This window comes from Myotis daubentonii, chromosome 13, assembly GCF_963259705.1.
Source record: "Myotis daubentonii chromosome 13, mMyoDau2.1, whole genome shotgun sequence".
Taxonomy (NCBI): domain Eukaryota; kingdom Metazoa; phylum Chordata; class Mammalia; order Chiroptera; family Vespertilionidae; genus Myotis; species Myotis daubentonii.
This window is the reverse complement of record NC_081852.1, coordinates 35,334,478-35,354,776: the sequence shown is the minus strand read 5'-3', so window position 1 is coordinate 35,354,776 and position 20,299 is coordinate 35,334,478. Positions and strand designations below refer to the sequence as shown.

At 42.6% G+C, this 20,299-nt stretch overlaps 3 protein-coding genes across 4 annotated transcripts in view; 1 reads left to right on the top strand and 2 right to left on the bottom strand.

The window, feature by feature from the left end:
- The window catches only part of PRKG1 (protein kinase cGMP-dependent 1), a 1,080,615-nt gene that overhangs the window by 623,898 nt on the left and 436,418 nt on the right, over positions 1 to 20,299 (top strand). The gene's annotated exons all lie outside the window — the stretch shown is intronic.
- LOC132214543 (acyl-CoA-binding protein-like) lies at positions 8,882 to 9,807 on the bottom strand. The gene has a single exon (XM_059661912.1). The coding sequence runs from the start codon at positions 9,321 to 9,323 to the stop codon at positions 9,060 to 9,062; it is 264 nt and encodes an 87-aa protein (XP_059517895.1). The 5' UTR covers positions 9,324 to 9,807; the 3' UTR covers positions 8,882 to 9,059.
- On the bottom strand, positions 11,603 to 15,589 carry CSTF2T (cleavage stimulation factor subunit 2 tau variant). The gene has a single exon (XM_059662697.1). The coding sequence runs from the start codon at positions 15,341 to 15,343 to the stop codon at positions 13,400 to 13,402; it is 1,944 nt and encodes a 647-aa protein (XP_059518680.1). The 5' UTR covers positions 15,344 to 15,589; the 3' UTR covers positions 11,603 to 13,399.

Below are 20,299 nucleotides of genomic sequence, written 5' to 3'. Positions count from 1 at the left end.
AAGGAGAGAGGTAGCAGTTTTCTTCCCCTGCCTAAATCTATGCTCTCTTTACAGATTCTATCTTAAAACACTTCCTTCTCTGGTAACTGACTTCTCTTGGAGGTTCTTTCTTTCCTATGAGGTGCAGGTCCTTGTAGCTGAGCAGATTCTAATCATCCTCTATTTCTCTCTTTCTTTCAGCGTGCACAGAGCAATAAACAGCTGGCTCATGTAATCATATTGCTCTTATGGCTCCTATTTCCACAGTTTTACTTTATTTTTATTTTATTTTATTGATTTTAGAGAGGAAGGAAGAGGGAGAGAGAGATAGAAACATCAATGGTGAGAGAGAATCCTTGATCAGCTACTTCCTGCATGCCCCCTACTGGGGATCAAACCTGCAACCCGGGCATGTGTCCTTGGCCGGAACCAAACCTGGGACCCTTCAGTCCGCAGACCGACACTCTATCTACTGAGCCAAACCAGCTAGGGCCACAGCTTTATTTTTTCAGGAATAATAGCAATATCTAGTACATATCACATATCGAGTGCTTACTATGTATCAACGTGGTGCAAAGTGCATATCAAACAATGCTGTCCATTACCCTAGCACAGTGATGATGAACCTATGACACGCGTGTCAGAGGTGACACGCGAACTCATTTTTTTGGTTGATTTTTCTTTGTTAAATGCCATTTAAATATATAAAATAAATATCAAAAATATACATCTTTGTTTTACTATGGTTGCAAATATCAAAAAATGTCTATATGTGACACGGCACCAGAGTTAAGTTAGGGTTTTTCAAAATGCTGACACGCCGAGCTCAAAAGGTTCACCATCACTGCCCTAGGAGAGAGTTGGCTCAGTGTACAGATTGTGAAAGTGACACCTAGAAAAGGGTCCCACCGGTAGTACTACTAGAGTCAGAATTTGAACCCTGGCAGACTGAGCTTTTTATTACAACACTGCCTTTCTCCCCGGGAGAAGCACCCTCTTTTCCCTTCAGGTTCAACTAATGTCTTCAGAGTGCAGGGGAGAAAACAGTTTTCCTGGACTCTCCTAGGTTCCCTGGCTGAGTCTGAAAATTAAACTGACAAAGGCAGATTAATGGGAAGAAAGCATAACCAAATTTATTTCATGTAAGTTTTGCACCACACAGGAGCCTTCACAAGAAAAGGAAGACCTGAGGAAACAGGCCTGTGTATTTCTATTCTGTTTGATGAAGAGGGCACAATGGGGGAGGAGTATCATAGGTTAAGGAGTGTAGGGTAATTATAGTGAACTGGGAAAATTTAGCAAGATCTGTTTACCAAGATTCTTTGGGGCATTCCTTTATCTTCAGAGATAAGAATGTTCCTTTCTGTTTCAGGGGAGATTGGCAGGAGACAGTCAAGAGTGACCTTCCCGCTTCTGCTATTTTATTTCCCCCAAACTTCTTCAGCTTAAAGTATTCAGTATGCCAAGGTACCATATTTTGGGGAAGAGTGTCCTGAACCCCACTGATTATATATATATATATATATCATGAAAAGTATTACCTTCTATTTCTAAAGGGTATTAGAATATATTTGAAAACCCTCGCTTCTATGACTGCAATCGACTCCTCCTACTACTCCTCCTACTTCAGGTCAGTTCTTATATCACAAAAGAACAAATATCTTCCATGTTTTAGAGACTTTGTCATCTGATTATCTGCTTAGAAACTTTGAATTCACAAACCATGTTATTTACAATAAGTAGATCACAGGGAAAAGACATTTCTTCAAAGAAGATATACAAAATGCCAATAAGCATATGCAAAGATGCTGAATAGCATCAGCCACCAAGGAAATTCAAATCAAAAGCACAAAGAGATACCAGTTCACATACACACACACACACACACACACACACGTGGATATAATCAAGAAGAAGTTAACAAGAAATTGCCAAAAATATGGAGAAACTGGACCCTCATTCATTGTTATGGGAACGTGAAATGGTGCAGTCACTTTAGGAAATAGTTCTTCTAAAGGTAAACATAGTTATCATATGCAATTCCTCTCCAAGAGAAATGAAAGATAAAGGCACACAAAATCTGGCACGCAGATGTTAATAGCACCATTCATAATAGCCAAAAAGTGAAATAATACAAATATCCATCAACTAGTGAATGGATAAAGTTCTATATCCATACAATGTAATATTATTTGGCAATACAGAGGAATAAAATACTGCAGTATATGAATCATTAAAAAACATGCTAAGTGAAAGAAGCTATTCACACACACATACAAATATCGTATTATTCACCTTATATGGAATATCCATAATATCTATAGGGATAGAAAGCAGATCAGTGGTTGCCTAGGGCCAAATGGGGAGGGAAGAGGGTGGGGAGTAAATGCTAATGAGTACAGGGTTTCTTTTGTGGGTGATGAATATGTTTTAAATTTAGGTTGTATTAATGGTGCACAACTCTGAGTATGCTTAAAAAAAAACCACTGAATCATATACTTAAAATGGCTAAATTTTATAATATATATATTATATCCTATCTAATAAAAGAGAAACATGGTAATTAGTGTATGTCTGCTACCCTTCCCATTGGCTAATCAGCAAGATATGCAAATTAACTGCCAGCCAAGATGGCGGCCGGCAGCCAGGCAGCTTGAAGCTAACATGAGCCTTGCTTGCTTCAGTGACGGAGGACTCCAACGTTCCCTGCCTGCCTTGCCGGCCTCTGAGCCTGCAGTTTGAAACATTGTTACAAATATAGAAGCTAAACAAAACCCCAGAAACCTGCTTTCAGCCCGCTGGGATCTCAGAGCTTGTCCCGACCCGCGGGACAACAATGCGGGAACGAAGAGACACCCTAGGAGAATGAGACAAACAAGGGACACGAAAGAATGGAGGCAAGACAGTGTTCTGATCAAGCCTCAAATTTTATTTTTACAGCGGCAGGATATATACTGTTTTAGGGACGGGGCGTGGGTAAAGGGGTCTATGGGCAGTAACCTATTACTAGAGATTTATTAGGCTCCGGATGGCTGTGCTTATCAGCGGAGATGTGTGATTTAGCGGCTGTGTGAGGGTAGTTTATCTTTTAACTGCTGGCCAAATTGCAAGACACAGGTGGTTTCTGGTAATTAGGAGTTTCTGGAGGAACCAGAAACTTATAGTTCTTAAGATGGCTTTGTCTAAGCCAATATCTCTAATGGCTCCCAACATTTCCTCCCTTTTTCTTTATTAAGGGTGGGCTTTAACTGACTGGGGGAGTAGGGACCTGGTTCCTCCAGTGGGATGGTGGGATCCCACCGTCAGTGGCTCTTGGTATCTTTTGGGGAGGAGAGGCAGAGCCGATAGTTATGTATGGATATGAACCTCTATGCAAACCAGGTGTGCTCACAGGGAAATCCAGAGGAGGTCGAAAAAATTTTTTGTGACCTTCCCTTGCAGTGCTTTGCCGTACACCCAGGTCGGTGCCCATGCCTTTCTCCTTCTATGGGGAGTAGGCAAGCATCCCTCTGGCGTCATGCTGTCCCCGCAGGGAGGGAGTTTTGGCAGTCATTATAGTCACGTTCACGGTCTATCATGGCTAGACGGTGGTAGTGTACCTGAATGGGTTTGGCCAGGATGCTATCAACCTGCTGTTTTACAAAGTCTGTTAATTTTCTAAAAGCCCAGGGGCCGAAAGCTAGGATTAGGAGAAGGCTTATAAGGGGGCCGAGAGCAGGAAGCAGGTAGGGCAGGAGTCCGTTCAGTCCGCTCCAAAGGGGGTTCTCGAATAATTCTCTCCGTCTTTTCACTAGATCTTCTTGTAACTTCTTTATCTTATCTCGGACGATCCCGGATTTGTTGGCATAAAAGCAGCAGCGTCCCTGTAGGGCTAAGCATATTCCTCCCTGTTCTGCTGTGAGCAAATCTAACCCTCTTCTATTTTGTAGTACTACTTCAGCTAATGAATCTATCTGATCTTGGAGATCATTGATAGTGCCTGAGAGAGCTTGGACATCATCAATTAGCTGGTTAGATAATTTATTATAGGTGTGTAATGCTGTCCCTAATCCGGCGGAACTGGTAGCTACAGCTCCTTTTGGCAAAAAAAGGTCAAGAGAGGTCAATACAGAATGCTTAAGTGCCTTCCCCAGGAGGCCCTCCACACAGTGGAAAGGAATAAATCCCTTCATGTAAAACATTCAAATTCATTTGTAAATTTGTTTGGGATAAATGTATAATATACTGTTGTAAAGCATCGAAAATTATTAATGAAACTTGTAGAATAATACCATGTAAGAATATTCTTTGCTCTAGGTCATGACAACTTAATTTTAAACTCAAGGTTTGGAATGAGGAACCTAGTTAGCAAAAAAAAAAAAAAAAAAAAAAAAAAAAAAAAAAAAAAAAAAAGCAATTTACAGAAGCAGAGACAGCATGCTATCTAAATTACAGTTCTGAGTTGATACAGTGTTTTGATTATAGAACACAAACAAACCAGCAGCAGAGGCCTCAGAGCTGGAGCCAGAGCTAAAGCTGGCCCAGAATAAAAAAGAAAAAAAAAAGAAAAAAAGGAGCGGTTGGGAGCTTCAGTCACCTGCCAGCCTGAAAACAGCCCTCAGCCCCTCACCCAGACTGGCCAGGCACCCCAGTGGGGACTCCCACTCTAAAGGGTGTTTGACCAGCTGCAAACAGCCATCATCCTCTCACCCAGGCTGGCCAGGCACCCCAGTGGGGACCCCCACCCTGATCCAGGACACCCTTCAGGGCAAACCAGCCAGCCCCAACCCGTGCACCAGGCCTCTATCGTATATAGTAAAAGGGTAATATGCCTCCCAGCACCGGGATCAGCAGAGCTGAGAGGCCTCCTGGCACCAGGATGAGTGTGACAGGGGGCAGCGCCCAAACCCCCTGATCACCCTGCGGCTCTGTGTGTGACAGGGGGCGGGGCCACAACCTCCCTATCCACCCTGCTCTGTTCCTGACAGGGGAAGGCACCCCAACCCCCTGATCAGTCCTGCTCTGTGCCTGATAGAGGGGAGCTCCCCAACCTCCTGATCGCCCTGCGGCTCTGTGTGTGACAGGGTGCGGCGCCCTAACCCCTTGATAGGCCCTTCCCTGTGTGTGACAGGGTGCAGCGCCCCAACCACCCCCCCTCACGGGCCCTGCTCTGTGTGTGATGGGGTAGAACCATAACCTCCCCATTGGCCCTGCCCTGAGTGTGAGTGGCAGCGCCCCAACCCCCTGATCGGCCCTTCTCTGTGGGTGATAGAGGGCGGCGCCCCAACCCCCTGATTGGCCCTGCTCTGTGCGTGACAGGGTACGGAGCCCCAACCCCCCTGATGGGCCCTGCTCTGTGCGTGACGGGGCAGCGCACCAACCCCGATTGGCCCTACTCTGTGCGTGACAGGGAGTGGCACCGCAACCTCCCCATCGACCCTGCCTTGAGAGTGACAGCAGGCGGTGCCCCAAACCCCCAATCGGCCCTACCCTGAGTGTGACTGAGGGTGGCATCGCAACCTCCCGATCTGCCCTGCTCTGTGCATGACAGGGGGCAGTGCCCCAACTCCCCAATCGGCCCTGCTCTGAGCCCCACCAGGGGCTGCACCTAGGGATTGGGCCTGCCCTCTGTCACCCGGGAGCAGGCCTAAGCCAGCAGGTCGTTATCTCCCGAGGGGTCCCAGACTGCAAGAGGGCACAGGCCGGGCTGAGGGACGCCCCCTCCCCCCCCTGAGTGCACAAATTTTTGTGCACCGGGCCTCTAGTATTAATATAAATGCAAAAATAGGTCGCAGGAAAAATAGGTCACATGATCATTTAAAATAGCTGTTAACCAGAATTATACAGAACAACATATTTAGTTTTATAGATTTTTTAAAAATTGATTTGAGAGAGAGAGAGAAAAAGCGAAGAAAGAGAAAGACCAATCTGTTGCCTCCAAAATGCACCCCTACCTGTACCGGGGATGAGACCCAAAATCTATGTGCTCTAATGGGGAATTAAACCCTCCACCTTTTGGTGTATAGGATGAGGCTCCAAGTCACTGAGCCACATTTGCCAGGGTGAGGATCCTATAGAATTCTTATAATCTATTGTTATTCCATATAAATATTTCCATTCAAGTGTGTTGTCTTTTTCTCTCTAGTCTACTATATCCTCCATTTGGTTGGTTCATGGAAGAAAAAGAAAATTTTAAGGACAAAAGATTGATTTTATACATCTTTCACTGTTGCCTACACATCACCTCTCTATAGACCTGTGATGAACTTCCTCACTCAGTGGAAATGAAGCCTGATGTCCCTTTACATCCAGTCCTCAGTGTGGAACTGTTCTACTGTCTCCTTCTTAAAGCAGGAGAGTAAAGACTTGGGAGTCAGACAAACAGATTTGATGGTGCTTCTACATCCTACAAGCTAGGTGGCTCAGGGCAGACTAGTTAACTTCTATGAGCATATTTCTTCATACCACTTTCAGACTTCAGTGAAATTCAAGATGATGTATGTCAAGTACCTGGCATTCAGTAGGTTCTTGATAAATGCTTTTTTCATGTTAACTGTGACCCAGCCTTTCAGAAGAGTGCACAGACCTTATCTTTGAAACTGTATTAGTTCTGGAGCACTGGAAATACCCTTGCTACTACTGCCCTCTCTCAAAAGCAGGTATCTCCCAGATCCCTAGGCTTGTGGCTAATGTCAGAAATTCCACTATTTTTGGGGTCCAACCCCATCAGGTCCAGGGGTTTCCAAAGGTGTGGACAGAGTCGGCGAAGAAGAAACGACACAGAGACAGCGTTCAGTTGATCAGCATAGCGAGGTTCTCCCGCCAGGTTCTGTTTTTTTTTTTTTTTTTTCTCCTGTTACATCTGTATTTATACCAGTTGATTTTAATCCTATCCATTCTATTCCAAAGGTTAGGGCATTTGTTATCTCCATTCCAAGGTCACTACTCTATTGTTCTGTTAAGCTACAAGGAAGTAACTGAAGGAGATTATCCTAAGTAAAGATTACGTAGTTTAAGCATGATTGTTCATAGTTAAAGTGATTAATTACCCGCCTGGCACTTAGTTAAGGGGTTTTATTCCCTTCCTTAGTCCTGTTAATGCCTAACTCCAGGGAAAAATCCCCACCTGGGGAAACAACCTTCCTCGGAGAGGTGACCTTGTTTAAAACACAGCGCTAAGAAGGGGAGCAAACATATTAAGAACAGTATGCCATATACCCCAGGTCCCTTGAAACATATGCTGTGCAGATGTTTCTTCCCTGCAGCGACTGTGTCAAGCAGCAAGGGTGACCAGCTTCTGGCACACTATGATAGGCATCTTCCAGCAATTCAAAACATTTGGTCACTGTGTAAATAAAAATGCCTTTTAGAGTAAAAATGTTTTAAACAATTATAATTTATGTCTATATCAATGCAAGTGGTCCCCTTTAGTGGTATGGCAGGTAAGACCCAAAAGACACACTGGGTGACTGAAGATGAGCAGGAGAGAGTGCTACTTGCTTGAGTTGGCAGCCATGATCATGTACGTGGGTCAGGTCTGTGGTTTTGGGGGACTTAGTGAGAAAAAAAAATTTAAGCTGTCTCTGCTCCCCCCCCCCCCCCCCGTTTTTTCCTCTCTCCCCGTGAAGAGTACATTTGTGCACAACCACCACTTTCCAGCCCTGATCATTTGCAGAACTTCAGCAGTGTTGGCCCTGATAGGAGGTCAGTTTCACAACCCTGCCCTGGCTGGCTCTGTCTGTGTCACTGGCCAGCTCATCTATCTTCCCTCTCCTTGAGAGCAAGGCTGGGTGAAAGAGATCAGACAGGAGATGAAGAAAAGCCTCTTGTCTCCACTTCCCAAGATTATCCATCTCTATTCCTCAGGAGGGGCAGTTTTAGGACCCTTTTCAAACCAAGGCTATTATTGTTCAAGACTCAACTATTTTGCATATCCCAGCAGAAGCACTTGCTAGAGAGGAAATTGCTAAATTGAGTTTATCTGAAAACAGTGGCAACAAAATCCCTATCAATCAATGATTCTATAAATCATCTCATTTCCGCTTTACAAAATATTCTAATTAAGCAAGTTTTGTTTCCCCTCTATATAAACAAAGACCCAAAGAACTATAATACAAGCGTCTGAATACACGTGACAATGAGAAGTTCCCATGTTCTAAGGTCATCTTCACAGCCTCATAATGAGGCATTAACATCACCATTTGAAAGGCCTTGATTGGATACAAATTGTTTGCTAGAAACATTTAATCACTAAAATTTTTTCTAATGGGAAGAAAATCCTATTTTGCTTAATTTACAAATGTTGATTTGGTTAATCTGTACCCTTAATTAGGATCAGGTTCAAATACAAAGTTTTAAGGCAGAAATTGCAGTTATAGAGTTTTTTACCATTTCCAATAAATCTACTGAAAATAACAGAACAAATGCTGGGCAGATACTGTTAACTGTTCCTGTTATACCAGTTCCTTCTTTTTGGAGTATAGGGATATTTAGATAAGGTAAGGTTAAAAAAATATTTAGCAGCAGAATTCTATTGAGGATTTACTTCTCAAGGAAGCATTATGCTAAGTAGATGGTTTGGGGAGTTCTGCTGTTTGTCTACTAAATGATAAGATGTGTGAGGTTATCTAGGAAATATTTCAGGATCATGGACAGCGAAATTTACAAAGGGAAGTATAGTACCCCAGTATGAAGTCAGTAACATTCTTGACTGGATAGTAATATATTTTAGCAAGATGATGATAAGATTTGTGGATTGAAAAACAATTAAGGTTTGCTTTTGTTTCTTAAAGTAACAAATGCAGTTTATCTGAAAACAGTGGCAACAAAATCCCTATCAATCAATGATTCTATAAATCATCTCATTTCCGCTTCACAAAATATTCTAATTAAGCAAGTTTTTTTTAAATTGATCTATAGATAAAAACTACTCAGCAAGGCGAGTAACCATTTATTTCAGCTCCTTAATCTCTTAGAGCCATATCCTGGACAGTGTTCAGGAAGAGGGTTAATTTCATTATTTCACTTCATCCATGGTATTAGAGAAACAAGGCATGATTACCAGTTTAGATGAAAAGCGTGGCTGGCAGCCACACCAGTCCCTAGATTCCGTATTTTTGCTTTAGTTCTTCTACCTTGCTGATGTAAGCTTTCATGGCCTCTTCCCTGGTAGTTCCTTTCAACCCATTCCATGCATTCCACTTGGCCCTGCCTTTGAGGTCCATCATCCCCGGCTGTTCTTTATCTATGTCACCCACAGTTGCTTGTTTGTAGCGGCTGTAGATGAACAGCATCTCATCGTCTGCTGGCTTGCTCTGGAGGTGCTTAACTTCCTCAGCAGCTTTGTCAAACTCAGCCTGAGACATGGCGGTGGGGTTGGTTACTTGCAAGGAGCTCACGGAGGCAGGGATGAGCAAGAAGTAGCCAAAACAATTCAGGTTTTCTGAGGTAATTTTTACAGCTTGGCTGAAACAATTTTTGACGTGAGATAATGTGTAATGAGTATAAATGTATTATTTATAATCAACTTGACATAGCTTCCTCTCCACCCCTGAAAAAAAAAAAAGTGCACACATATAGACTAACTGCAAACTCAGGTGATTTCCCCAAACAACAGAAATGTCAACTGTGGTGTTTTCTGTTAGGTTTCCCACTAAGCCTAATGTTCATTAAATTATCTGTGAAGGAACAGGATTTTTGTTTGTTTTCTCATTTTTCCATATGGTTTCTAATAGAGGGTCTGTCTCCTTTATTTACTTCAGATAGGTAGAGATTTTTTTCCCCTGGGGCCTCAGCATGCACTTCTAGGTCCACAGTGAACCTTCTTTGACCATGACCAAGGGGACAGAAGTGGGGTGGAGGGGATCAATGGGGAAAAAGAGGGGGATATCTGTAATACTTTAAACAATAAAGATAAATTTTTAAAAAGAATACAAAAGCAAGTTACTCCTAAAAAAGAAATATATATGAAATATACTAGCATGTTGTCTAATACACCATTTAATATTAAATTTTTCTATTTAATAGAAATAATTTCCTTAAAATAAATCATTCTTGACTAATGAGGATTCTTTTTCATTTATTTTTATTGATTTCAGAGAGGAAGGGAGAGATAGAAACATCAATGATGAGAGAGAATCATTGATTGGCTGCCTCCTGCACACCCCCTACTGGAGATAGAGCCCACAAGCCAGGCATGTGCCCTTGACCAGAATCGAACCCGGGACCCGTCAGTCCGCAGGCCGACAAGCCAGCTAGGGATTGACTATTGAGCATTCTTGACAAGGGACTGATGAGAAAAGCAAAGCTCCAACCAGAAGTCTGTCTAGAGATTAGCTGACAATGTAAAGCACTGAGAGGCTGACATATTCTTTTTGTGAGAAGACTGAGATGTAACTGATCTGTTTCTCTGCCACAGTAGGTTGTTGCACAAAATTATCCGTAGACCTCATCAGATCTAAGAAAAAGGCCTGACACCCCATAGGAAATTAGGTTCCATGTGCTTAGTTAATGTCCCATCACAGCGTGGAAAAACAAAAGCTTTGCAAGCTGTGATTAAGGGCTTTTTTTCTTTTCTGCAATTAGAATTCTTACAAGTATAGTTGAAAAGTCACATATGATCTCACTTGAATTTGCCAGCCTTCACATTGCTTTTTATCTCACTAAATACCCCAAAATAAGTAGTCCTGAGCCAAAGATATCAGCAGATATTAAAACACATTTTGATGTTACTAATAAAAGAGGGGAAGTACTAGATGATTAATCTGATAATTCCCTATTCCCAAGAAACATACACTGCTCAATAGGCACTTGCAAATCAGTGTTTCATCCACTATGTTCAACTATTGTTATTAGGAATTTGTGATTTCATTTGCAGTCTATCCAAATTTGGGAAATGCAGGATGCCAGGGGTTCTAACTATTATGTAGTAAAACTAATAGTAGCGGACGCACACTGCTTGTTTTTCACTATCAAAATGAATTAAGGCTCTATTCATTAATACTGGGGACAACCAGGCAGTGAATTAGGAAGAACCTATTAGGTTTACCAAAGTAAAGGAGATTGCTTCTATTATCTATTTCTGGCTTATTTTCTAATGCAAATAGTGGTTATAGTTCATTTGGTCTGTGTGCAATCTAAATCCCTTTTTCCCCTTTTTGGGAAAATTTATGTGCTCTTAATGGAGTTTTTTCCCCCCTAAGACTCTGATACAATGTTTTGTCCTTCGTTCTCACCTGTGATTTTTGCTACAGAAATAAATGACAGTGTACATTCAGAGTTCCCAGTCTATTAGAAGTGGCAATGGGGGGTAGAAGGTAAAATTTAACATAGTGCATTGCAATATGAAAGTGCTGTCAGTAATGAAGATACCCATAAGGTGATCCTGGGATACAAGGAAGAGTTCTCTGTGGGGAACATAAATAAAAGGGAAATCTAATGTCTGAGTATCCACCAAGATGTTGCTACTGATACCAACCACAGAATTTATTTCAGTTGTGGAACAATATAGATAATAAATCTAAGAAAGGGATTCCCATTCATTCCTACAATTTTAGTTTTTTCATTAAAAGAAAAAAAAAAAGTGTTCAGGCCCTGCGGATCTCTCAATAGGCCACTGGAACAATGCAGTCATTAGAAATAAACGTCAGGTATTGTGCATTCTTTTTATTAAGTCTTCATTAAACAATGCAGACATTTTATTACAACAAAGAACATAACATTTAATGGTTTTCATTTAGTCCTTCAAAGAAAGCTTTAAAGGAACTATAATTTCAAAGTGATCAAGCCAACTCTGTGAATTAGTGTACAGAACTATCACATGTAGAGTTATCCCCTCCAATCTAGGGGGAGCATATAGGATACACAGGAAAAGTAACAGTATAAACAACAGTAAAAAATGGGTAAGTGGAAACAGCATATGGATGAAAACTTTATACCCATTTAAAATGTATACACCTTGCAAAGGAAAAATAATTCAATTCCAAGTCTCAGTTCTCTCCTTGTATTAAATGACATTTCCCCCTCTGTAACTAGTATTAGTTTTTGTTGGTTTTTCTCCAGAGTAAGATCACCTGGTTATTTGGGTGTTTATACTTCTGTTCACTAGTCGTCGATGCTATACTTTTACGTCCACATTCTCAAGGCTTCAAAATAAATTAGGTAGTAGCTCTGAAGGAAATGTGATAAGCTTCACCTTTCTACTGATTTTTAACTATGTCTCAGTGGTACCTATACTAGAACTTAGTGGCTTTATGCCTTATAAAAAGCAATGATTAATAACCACTAAGCAGAGAATTCAGGCTACAAGATTTTATCTACCTACCTGGGATTGGATTATTTTGATAAGATGGTCATACACAAATAGATTTTGATATAAGAAAACTAAAAGGTATGTTAAATATTGCTGAGACTAAGATTTTTAATTCCTGTTTCTGGTTGACCAGATGGAAGCATCTGCATATAAAAGCTAGAAGCAGAGTTTTACTGCATGAAGGAAGCCCTTTACCATTTATGAAAAGCCCAATGTGGTCTATAATTCACTCAGATAAACTGGTCCCTAGACACTGATTTTAGGGAAGGATGTGAGAGAATAACTCAGATTTAGATTTAGGGCTCAATGGTTACTGAGACATAGGAAGGTATGGAGAGATATACTGAGTCTTGTCACAGGAGAGTTAAGTAAACTGGTTAATCCTAGAACTGTCCCAGTAAAGTATCATTTTCAAGCCAGGCCAGAATATCACTGGCCTCTGAAAGATGAGATAAATGAAACATCACACCAGATGCATTCTTTGATATTCAGGTAGCACAGCTTTAGAAAAAAACAATCCCAATACCACAAGTTTAGACTTATCCTGTTAATTCTAACATTTCTAAATAATTCCAAAACACTGAAAGAATGCTTAACTTAACACAACTTTCTATTGCCCCCAAAATAGGTTTTTGTATTCTGACTTACCAAAAAATGGATCTTACATTTTGGAGGTAAACTTGTTTTCTTATACAACCAAAATTCTTAAACTATCTTGGTAAATTATCTTTTTAACAGGTTATCTTTTCGTCTTCTGTAAAGATTTCACATTGTTTTATTTAATATTGTTTTTAAAAGAAGTTAACATATTGTACACACTTTTAGTATTGCTGCATATTATTTGTAATCTTATTTGGTATAGTATCCCTTTCAGAGTTATTTTTGTATATTTACAGTGAATTAAAGTGAACAGACCCATTCTTCCCCCTCCCGATTAAAAATAAAAAGGAAAACAGGAAAAAAAAAGAAAAAAAAAAAAAGAACAACAAAAGAGATTAGGTTCTGCCCTAATCATTCAACTGTGGGGATGCAGTAGTCAGCTTTTTGCACCCATTCTCCATGCTAAAAAGAAAAAAAAAAAAAAGAAAAAGAAAAAGAAAAAACACCTTTCTGGGATTACTATGAAGTATTTCAAGAACCTCCAGTAGACTTCTGGATTTGTTCCTTTAAAATCAGGATACTCTGCCTTTGCTCAGGAGGCAGCATGGCAATTTGATCTGCAGTCAGTTGAAGAACCTGCATGATCAAAGCTGCCTTTTCTTGATCCTGTGGAGTGACTTGGCTCTGCCCAGGACTAAAACTGCTAGGCTGGCCTCCACTTTGCTTGCTTGCCCCCTGTACGCCTGTTCCCTGCATGCCTGCCCCTTGCATGCCTCCTCCCTGCATGCTTGCTCCCTGCATGCCTGCTCCCTGCATGCCTGCTCCCTGCATACCTGCTCCCTGCATACCTGGTCCTTGCATACCTGCTCCCTGCATACCTGGTCCCTGCATGCCTGCTCCCTGCATGCCTGCTCCCTGCATGCCTGGTCCTTGCATGCCAGCTCCAGGATTTCCCACCCCTGAAATGCTTGGGACCTGCCTGGGTCCCTGTGGACCACCAGCCCCCATATTAATGGGACCAGGACCCTGGATTCCACTGGTCATAGGGCCTCTTGAACTGGGGCCAGGGCCCCGTATCTCCATTCCTCTTCCATCCATGCCCCTGGCTTCCATTGCACAGGTCTCCATTCCTCTTCTCTCCATCACTCGTGCCTCTAAGACCTCAGTTTCCATGGCTCGGGTCTCCATCCCTCGAGAGTCTCTACTACCTCTACCATCCAGAGGTAGAACCCTTTGATCTATCATCGGTCCTCTGGGCTCTCCAATTAGCATTCTAGGATCCGTGATGGGCCCTCCCCTCATCTCATGTGAGGAAGGGCCACGGCCGTCATGACCAGGGGCATGGTGCATGGGGGGGCCCTGATGAGGTGGCCCAAGATAGCCCCTGGGCTCCACTTCTCCAGTGTGAGTGACTGAAAGCAAAGTCCCTCCACGCGGGTCATTTGGGGCATCTCCCAACAACCCTCGAGGAGGTAGTCCACCAGCAGTCATGGGTCCACGTGGCATAGGAGCTCTAGGATCCGACATCTGCATCTGTCCCCGCTCCAAAGGCACAGGACCAACCACTGGCATTCCAACTTGGGGCTGCAGAGCTCCACCAGGAGTTAAAGAACCAGGTCCAGGAACTGCAGCTGGCATGGGCCCCGGGGCCGGAATTCCACCCTGGATAGGGGTCTGCATCAGAGGAGGGATGTCTTTCACAGGTCTTCTAGCCAAATGCTGGGGCTGAGGAGCTGGAGGGTTTTGCTGGTTCAGCAACACATTAGGTCCTGGGCAGAGCCCAGGGCCAGGGCCAGGGCCAGAGACGGGGCCAGCGACGGGGCCAGCGACAGGGCCGGCGACAGGACCAGACACAGGCTGAGATTTGCCTGGGATCAGCGGTGTAACGTGTATCTTGCGATGCAGAATTTTCAGAGCAATCTCTGGGTCCATGATTCTCATCACCACTTGCGCCTGCAACAGCGCATAAGCCAGTTGCGGGTTCTGAAGCAACATGTTTCGCGCTTCCTGGTGGCTGTTTTGGACACAGAGCTTCATCTGCTTCATCAGCTCAAACATCTGCTCCGGGGGGAGACTAGCGACTGCCCGGGTAATTGACTCAGGGGCGTCCTCCGGGTCGATAGGGTCCCCATAGGGGGAGTCAATGATGGGCGCCGCAGGCCCCAAGCTCTTCAGCTCCTCCTTGTTCTTTTCACTGGCCGCATTGTCCACCCGCAGCGCCCGGCCGCTGAACTCCCGCCCATTCAGGTTCCGCATGGCACTAAGCGCGGTCTCCTGGTCTTGGTACTCGCAGAAGCCATAACCCTTGGGTTTCCCCGTCTCTCTATCGTATACGAGCCGGAAACTGACAACGGAACCCACCTCCGAAAAAATGTCCTTCAACTGCTCCTCAGTGGCCTCATACGGAATGTTCCCCACGAACACGGAACGCAGCGACCGATCCATGGCCGGGTCTCTCACCGACAAACTCGACATGATTCCGGCCGTGCACACAGCGGCGAGCGGGATCCCGGCGAGTCGTCCTTCTCCGCCCCACACTTCCGCTGAGCAACGGAAGCGGCTCTGAAATTCCGGGTAGAAACCTCACCAGGCGCCGAAGTCGTTCCGCCCGCCCGCGGAATCGGCACTTGTACGTTCCTCTAAGCCACCTGATGCTTTCTGGCCCTGCGTCTACGCGGCTCTGCCAGCGACTTATGACCTAGTCCTAGACCTAGACGCACGATTCCTTTCTCGTCTCTTACTGCGTAGACTTCCGGCGCGGCACCGCTCCTCGCCAGGAAAAGCTTGGTGCGCACTAACCACAGTAAAGATGGCCGCAGAGACTTCACCATGGCAACAAGAGACACCGCCCCCGCCCTGACGTCAAGGGCTCGTCGGCTTCCGTCGCCCGCGCGGGAAACCGCCGACCGAAAGCCGCGTGGGGCTGCCTTTTCTTTATTCTGATAAGTATTTCCATAGAGCCGTTTCGGCTTGTCAGCTACATGAAAGTGTAATCGTTTCTGAGCACATTTCGGATTTGCTCCTTAAACTACAAAGGGAATAGGAAAATATTTTTGGAAAATAGCTTCCCAGAAACAAGCCGAAAGTGTGCGCGGCTTCCTCCCCGCCCCCATCCGCTCCCGCCGCCGACCGCTGTGTCTCGGTGGTCGGCCCTTGCAAGTTTTTCTCTGTGCATGCAGGCTGCAGTCGAGCTATTCATAATATTATTTTTTTCTTTAACCGATAATAATATTAATGATGAGTAATAAATAACGTTTACGGCTGCAGCTGCAGAGTATGAATTAAGTTGAGCAATTCTTACTAGTATATTGTAGGCGTTTATATTGGTTCTGATTGTTATAAACTGATGCAATAATTTCACCTTTACTATGAAGCTAAGAGCAAACTGTAGTTATTTCAGTCTGTTGCGAGTTTTGATGGCAGAAATTGTGTATATTTGTGTGTGTTTCCCCCACCCCCATTTAACAAAACTGAAGCTTGTAGAGGGCTAGGTAATTTGCTGAGCAGCAAGTAAATGGCAAAGCCAGAATTTCTACACAGGTATGGTTTATTATAGCTCCAGAGCTGCGCTGCCCCTTATGGTAGCCACTAGCCACCTGTAGCTATTTGATTACTTCCAATATGGCTAGTTTGGTTGAGAAATTGAACTTTTAATTTTATTTATTTATTATTAATGTAAACATCAAAACCAAAACATAGTTAGGCTACTGGAATTTTTTTTAGTATGTTTGAAACAACTTAGGTATAGCATCTACTTTTGCAATGATAAGTTACATTTCATCTAAATAAAAATCAAGTACATCCAGTTAAAATTTAACATTCTAATTGAGATGTGCTATATGTGTAAAACACAGGCAATATTTTGAAGAGAATATTTTGAAATGTAAAATCTCATTAACTTTATATTGTTTACATGTTGAAGGGATATTTTAATATGTAAGGTTAAACAAAATACGATTTAACATTAATATCACTTATTTCAGTTTTTAAAATGTGATTCATTAGGAAAATTTAAGTTACATAGGTGGATTATATGTCTATGAACTGCACTGCTCCAAAGCCTAAGACTTAATTCCTAAACAGGGAATCATTTTATTCCAATTATGCCTTTTTTAAAAGATTTATTTCAGAGAGGAAGGGAAAGGGAAAGAGAGATAGAAACATCAATGATGAGAGAGAATCATTGATTGGCTGCCTCCTGCGCTCCCCATACTAAGGATTGAGCCCACAACCTGGGGATGTGCCCTGACCGGAAATCAAACCGTGACCTCCTGGTTCATAGATCGACCCTCACCACTGAGCCACAACGGCAGGGCCCACATATGCCTTTTGAAGGAATTATGAAACTTTAAATTTCATCAAAAACTGTGTTATGTATCATAGGTGTATATCATATACAGTTTAATGTATAGATCTGAAATGAAAATGAAGGTTTAGCTACAAATAAGGCAAAGCCTTCATTTACCTTTAAATGTTTTAATTTTTCTTTAAAACAGACTTGGGCATAGCTATTTATTCATGATAACTGATATCTGCAAGTGATAAAAGTGTTTATCACCTAATAAAATCTTCCCGCTCCATCAAAAGAAATAGAATAGTGACTGCTATCAATGTTTTTCCCCCTGATTCTTTCATTGGAGGTGGAGCAGGGGTGAAGGGAGTTAAGAAAAATATAATTTGGGAAAACTAAACACAAGTCTATTTGTCTTATTCCCATACTATCTCTTTAGAGAGTAGCCATGGCTTTTTTACACACATTCTGTCGTCAACTTAGACATCGATTATGTGGGTAATTGTGTGTATGTTAAATGTAGTAACCATGAGGATGGTAATAGGCTATTGGAATAAATTAAAAAGATTTAAAAAGATTGCACTGCTTCTCTGGCAGTTTCTTGACTTGTTGCTGCTATTTATATCCCAGGGGGGCTCACACTGGAGCAGGCATCAGAACCACCTGGAGCCATGGCTTAAGCAGGTTGCTGGGTCTCTTCACCTCTCCTGCCTGGTTCTGACTCAGTATTTCTGAGGTGAGAATGGAGAATTTGCTTTCCTAACAAGTTCACAGTGCTGATGCCATTGGTCTGGGGACCCCACTTTAAGAATCACTCATCTAAACCAGTGACGGCGAACCTTTTGAGCTCGGCGTGTCAGCATTTTGAAAAACCCTAACTTAACTCTCGTGCCGTGTCACATATAGAAATTTTTTGATATTTGCAACCATAGTAAAACAAAGACTTATATTTTTGCTATTTATTTGCCAGAGGCTGGTCCATCCTTACTGCTTTACACAGTCGCTGCAGGGAAGAAACATCTGCACAGCATATGTTTCAGGGGACCTGGGTTATATGGCATACTGTTCTTAATATGTTTGCTCCCCTTCTTAGTGCTATGTGTTTTAACCAAGGTCACCTCTATGAGAAAGGTTGTTTCCCCAGGTGGGGATTTTTCCCTGGAGTTAGGCATTAACAGGACTAAGGAAGGGAATAAAACCCCTTAACTAAGTGCCAGGTGGGTAATTAATCACTTTAACTACGAACAATAACGCTTAAGCTACATAATCTTTACTTAGGATAATCTCCTTCAGTTACTTCCTTGTAGCTTAACAGAACAATAGAGTAGTGACCTTGGAATGGAGATAACAAAAGGAGATAACCTTTGGAATAGAATGGATAGGATTAAAATCAACTGGTATAGATACAGATGTAACAGGAGAAAAAAAAACAGAACCTGGTGGGAGAAACCTTGCTATGCTGATCAACTGAACACTGTCTCCGTGTCATTCCTTCTTTGCCAACTCCATCCACACCTTTGGGAACCCCTGGACCTGATGGAGTTGGACCCCAACATTTATTTTATATATTTAAATGCCATTTAACAAAGAAAAATCAACCAAAAAAATGAGTTCACGTGTCACCTCTGACACGCGTGTCATAGATTCGCCATCACTGATCTAAACAGAGGGACTTGAAGTGTTTAATTTTTTTTTTCATTTGTATAAGGCCAACCTAAATTTAGTACTCTCTGTTAAAAAGTATGAGATATTAGTGGTCTTAAAAAAGTATAATACTTTTTAGTGCTGGTCAGTGTGTTCAGTGGTTAGAGGGCCAGCCCTCACACTAAAGGGTCATGTGTTTGATTCCTGGTCAAGGGCACATATACCCGAGTTGCAGGCTTCTTCCCCAGGCTTGGTCCGGGTGGTGCAGGAGGCAACCAATCAATGTGTCTATCTCACATCGATGTTACTCTCCCCTCCCCCCCCCCCGCCACCTCCCTGACTCCATTCCACTCTCTCTAAAACTCACTGGAAAAAATATCTCCAGGTGAAGAGTAACAAAAAATTCATTATTACTTTAATGCTGACCTAATACCACTAGTACTTGCTGACCCCACATTGAAGATATCCTGGGCTTAAACGATGGGTAAACAGAGTAGTTGAGGAGCTCTGGGAACATACAGGCAGGGAGAAGCATGACTATAAGATTGTGCTCTTGGTCATAGGTCTTCCGTGTTCTCTTTCAAACTGGAAGAATGGTTTGATATGGCTCCATTCATAGAGGACCAGTGTGACCCAGCACATAGCTCTATGCTCAGGACACATAAATTATTACTTATAGTGAACTGAGTGGCCTAGAATTACCAAGCACTTTTAGAAACCAATGTACATTTTCTGTTACCAGCATACATCTAACCTGGAAGAAATTCCTTTTTTTATGACTTGCTTTGTTCCCATAATGTTTTAACTTTAAATATTTATAGCATGACATACACTCTGAAGAAAAATGCACATGACATCTTACACATTCAGGGATCAATTCTTTGAATAAATCAAAATATCAACTGTGCTAAGAGTGATTTTTAAACAAATACAACAGGGCATATGGCCAAATGGGAGCTGTCCTTCAAAGTAATCACTTACAGAAACTAAACTGGCAGGCCTCCATTTTTCAAAATGATTCTTAAACTCCTACCCTGAAATTGTTTCAGGTCTCATTTCTAACTCAATGTATCCTTGTTTTCAACCAAGAACAGCATTATGCAACTAAATCACCTAACTCTATGACCTGACTTGGCCAAAATATGATAGCAAATATTTCCACATATCAAGTCTTACATCAGAATGTAAAGATTCGATAGGCTTTGTGGGCATTAAAACATTATTCACCAGCCCTGGCTGGTGTTGCTCATTGGAGCATCATCAAGTACGCCAGAGAGTGGCAAGTTTCATTCCTGGTCAGGGCACATATCCAGGTTGGGGGGTGGGGGGGGACGGTAGTCAATCCCCAGTTGGGGCACATGCAGGAGATGGCCTATAGATATTTCTTTCTCACATTGATGTTTCTCTCTCTCCCTCTCTCTCCTCTCTCCCTCTCTCTAAAATCAATTTAAAAAATTACCATAGATTAATGGACAGGTTCTAAAGATAGGTACTAA

Excerpts from the sequence above, each read along its gene's own strand:
- LOC132214543 (XM_059661912.1), bottom strand. The coding sequence starts at position 9,323 with ATGTCTCAGGCTGAGTTTGACAAAGCTGCTGAGGAAGTTAAGCACCTC.
- CSTF2T (XM_059662697.1), bottom strand. The coding sequence starts at position 15,343 with ATGTCGAGTTTGTCGGTGAGAGACCCGGCCATGGATCGGTCGCTGCGT.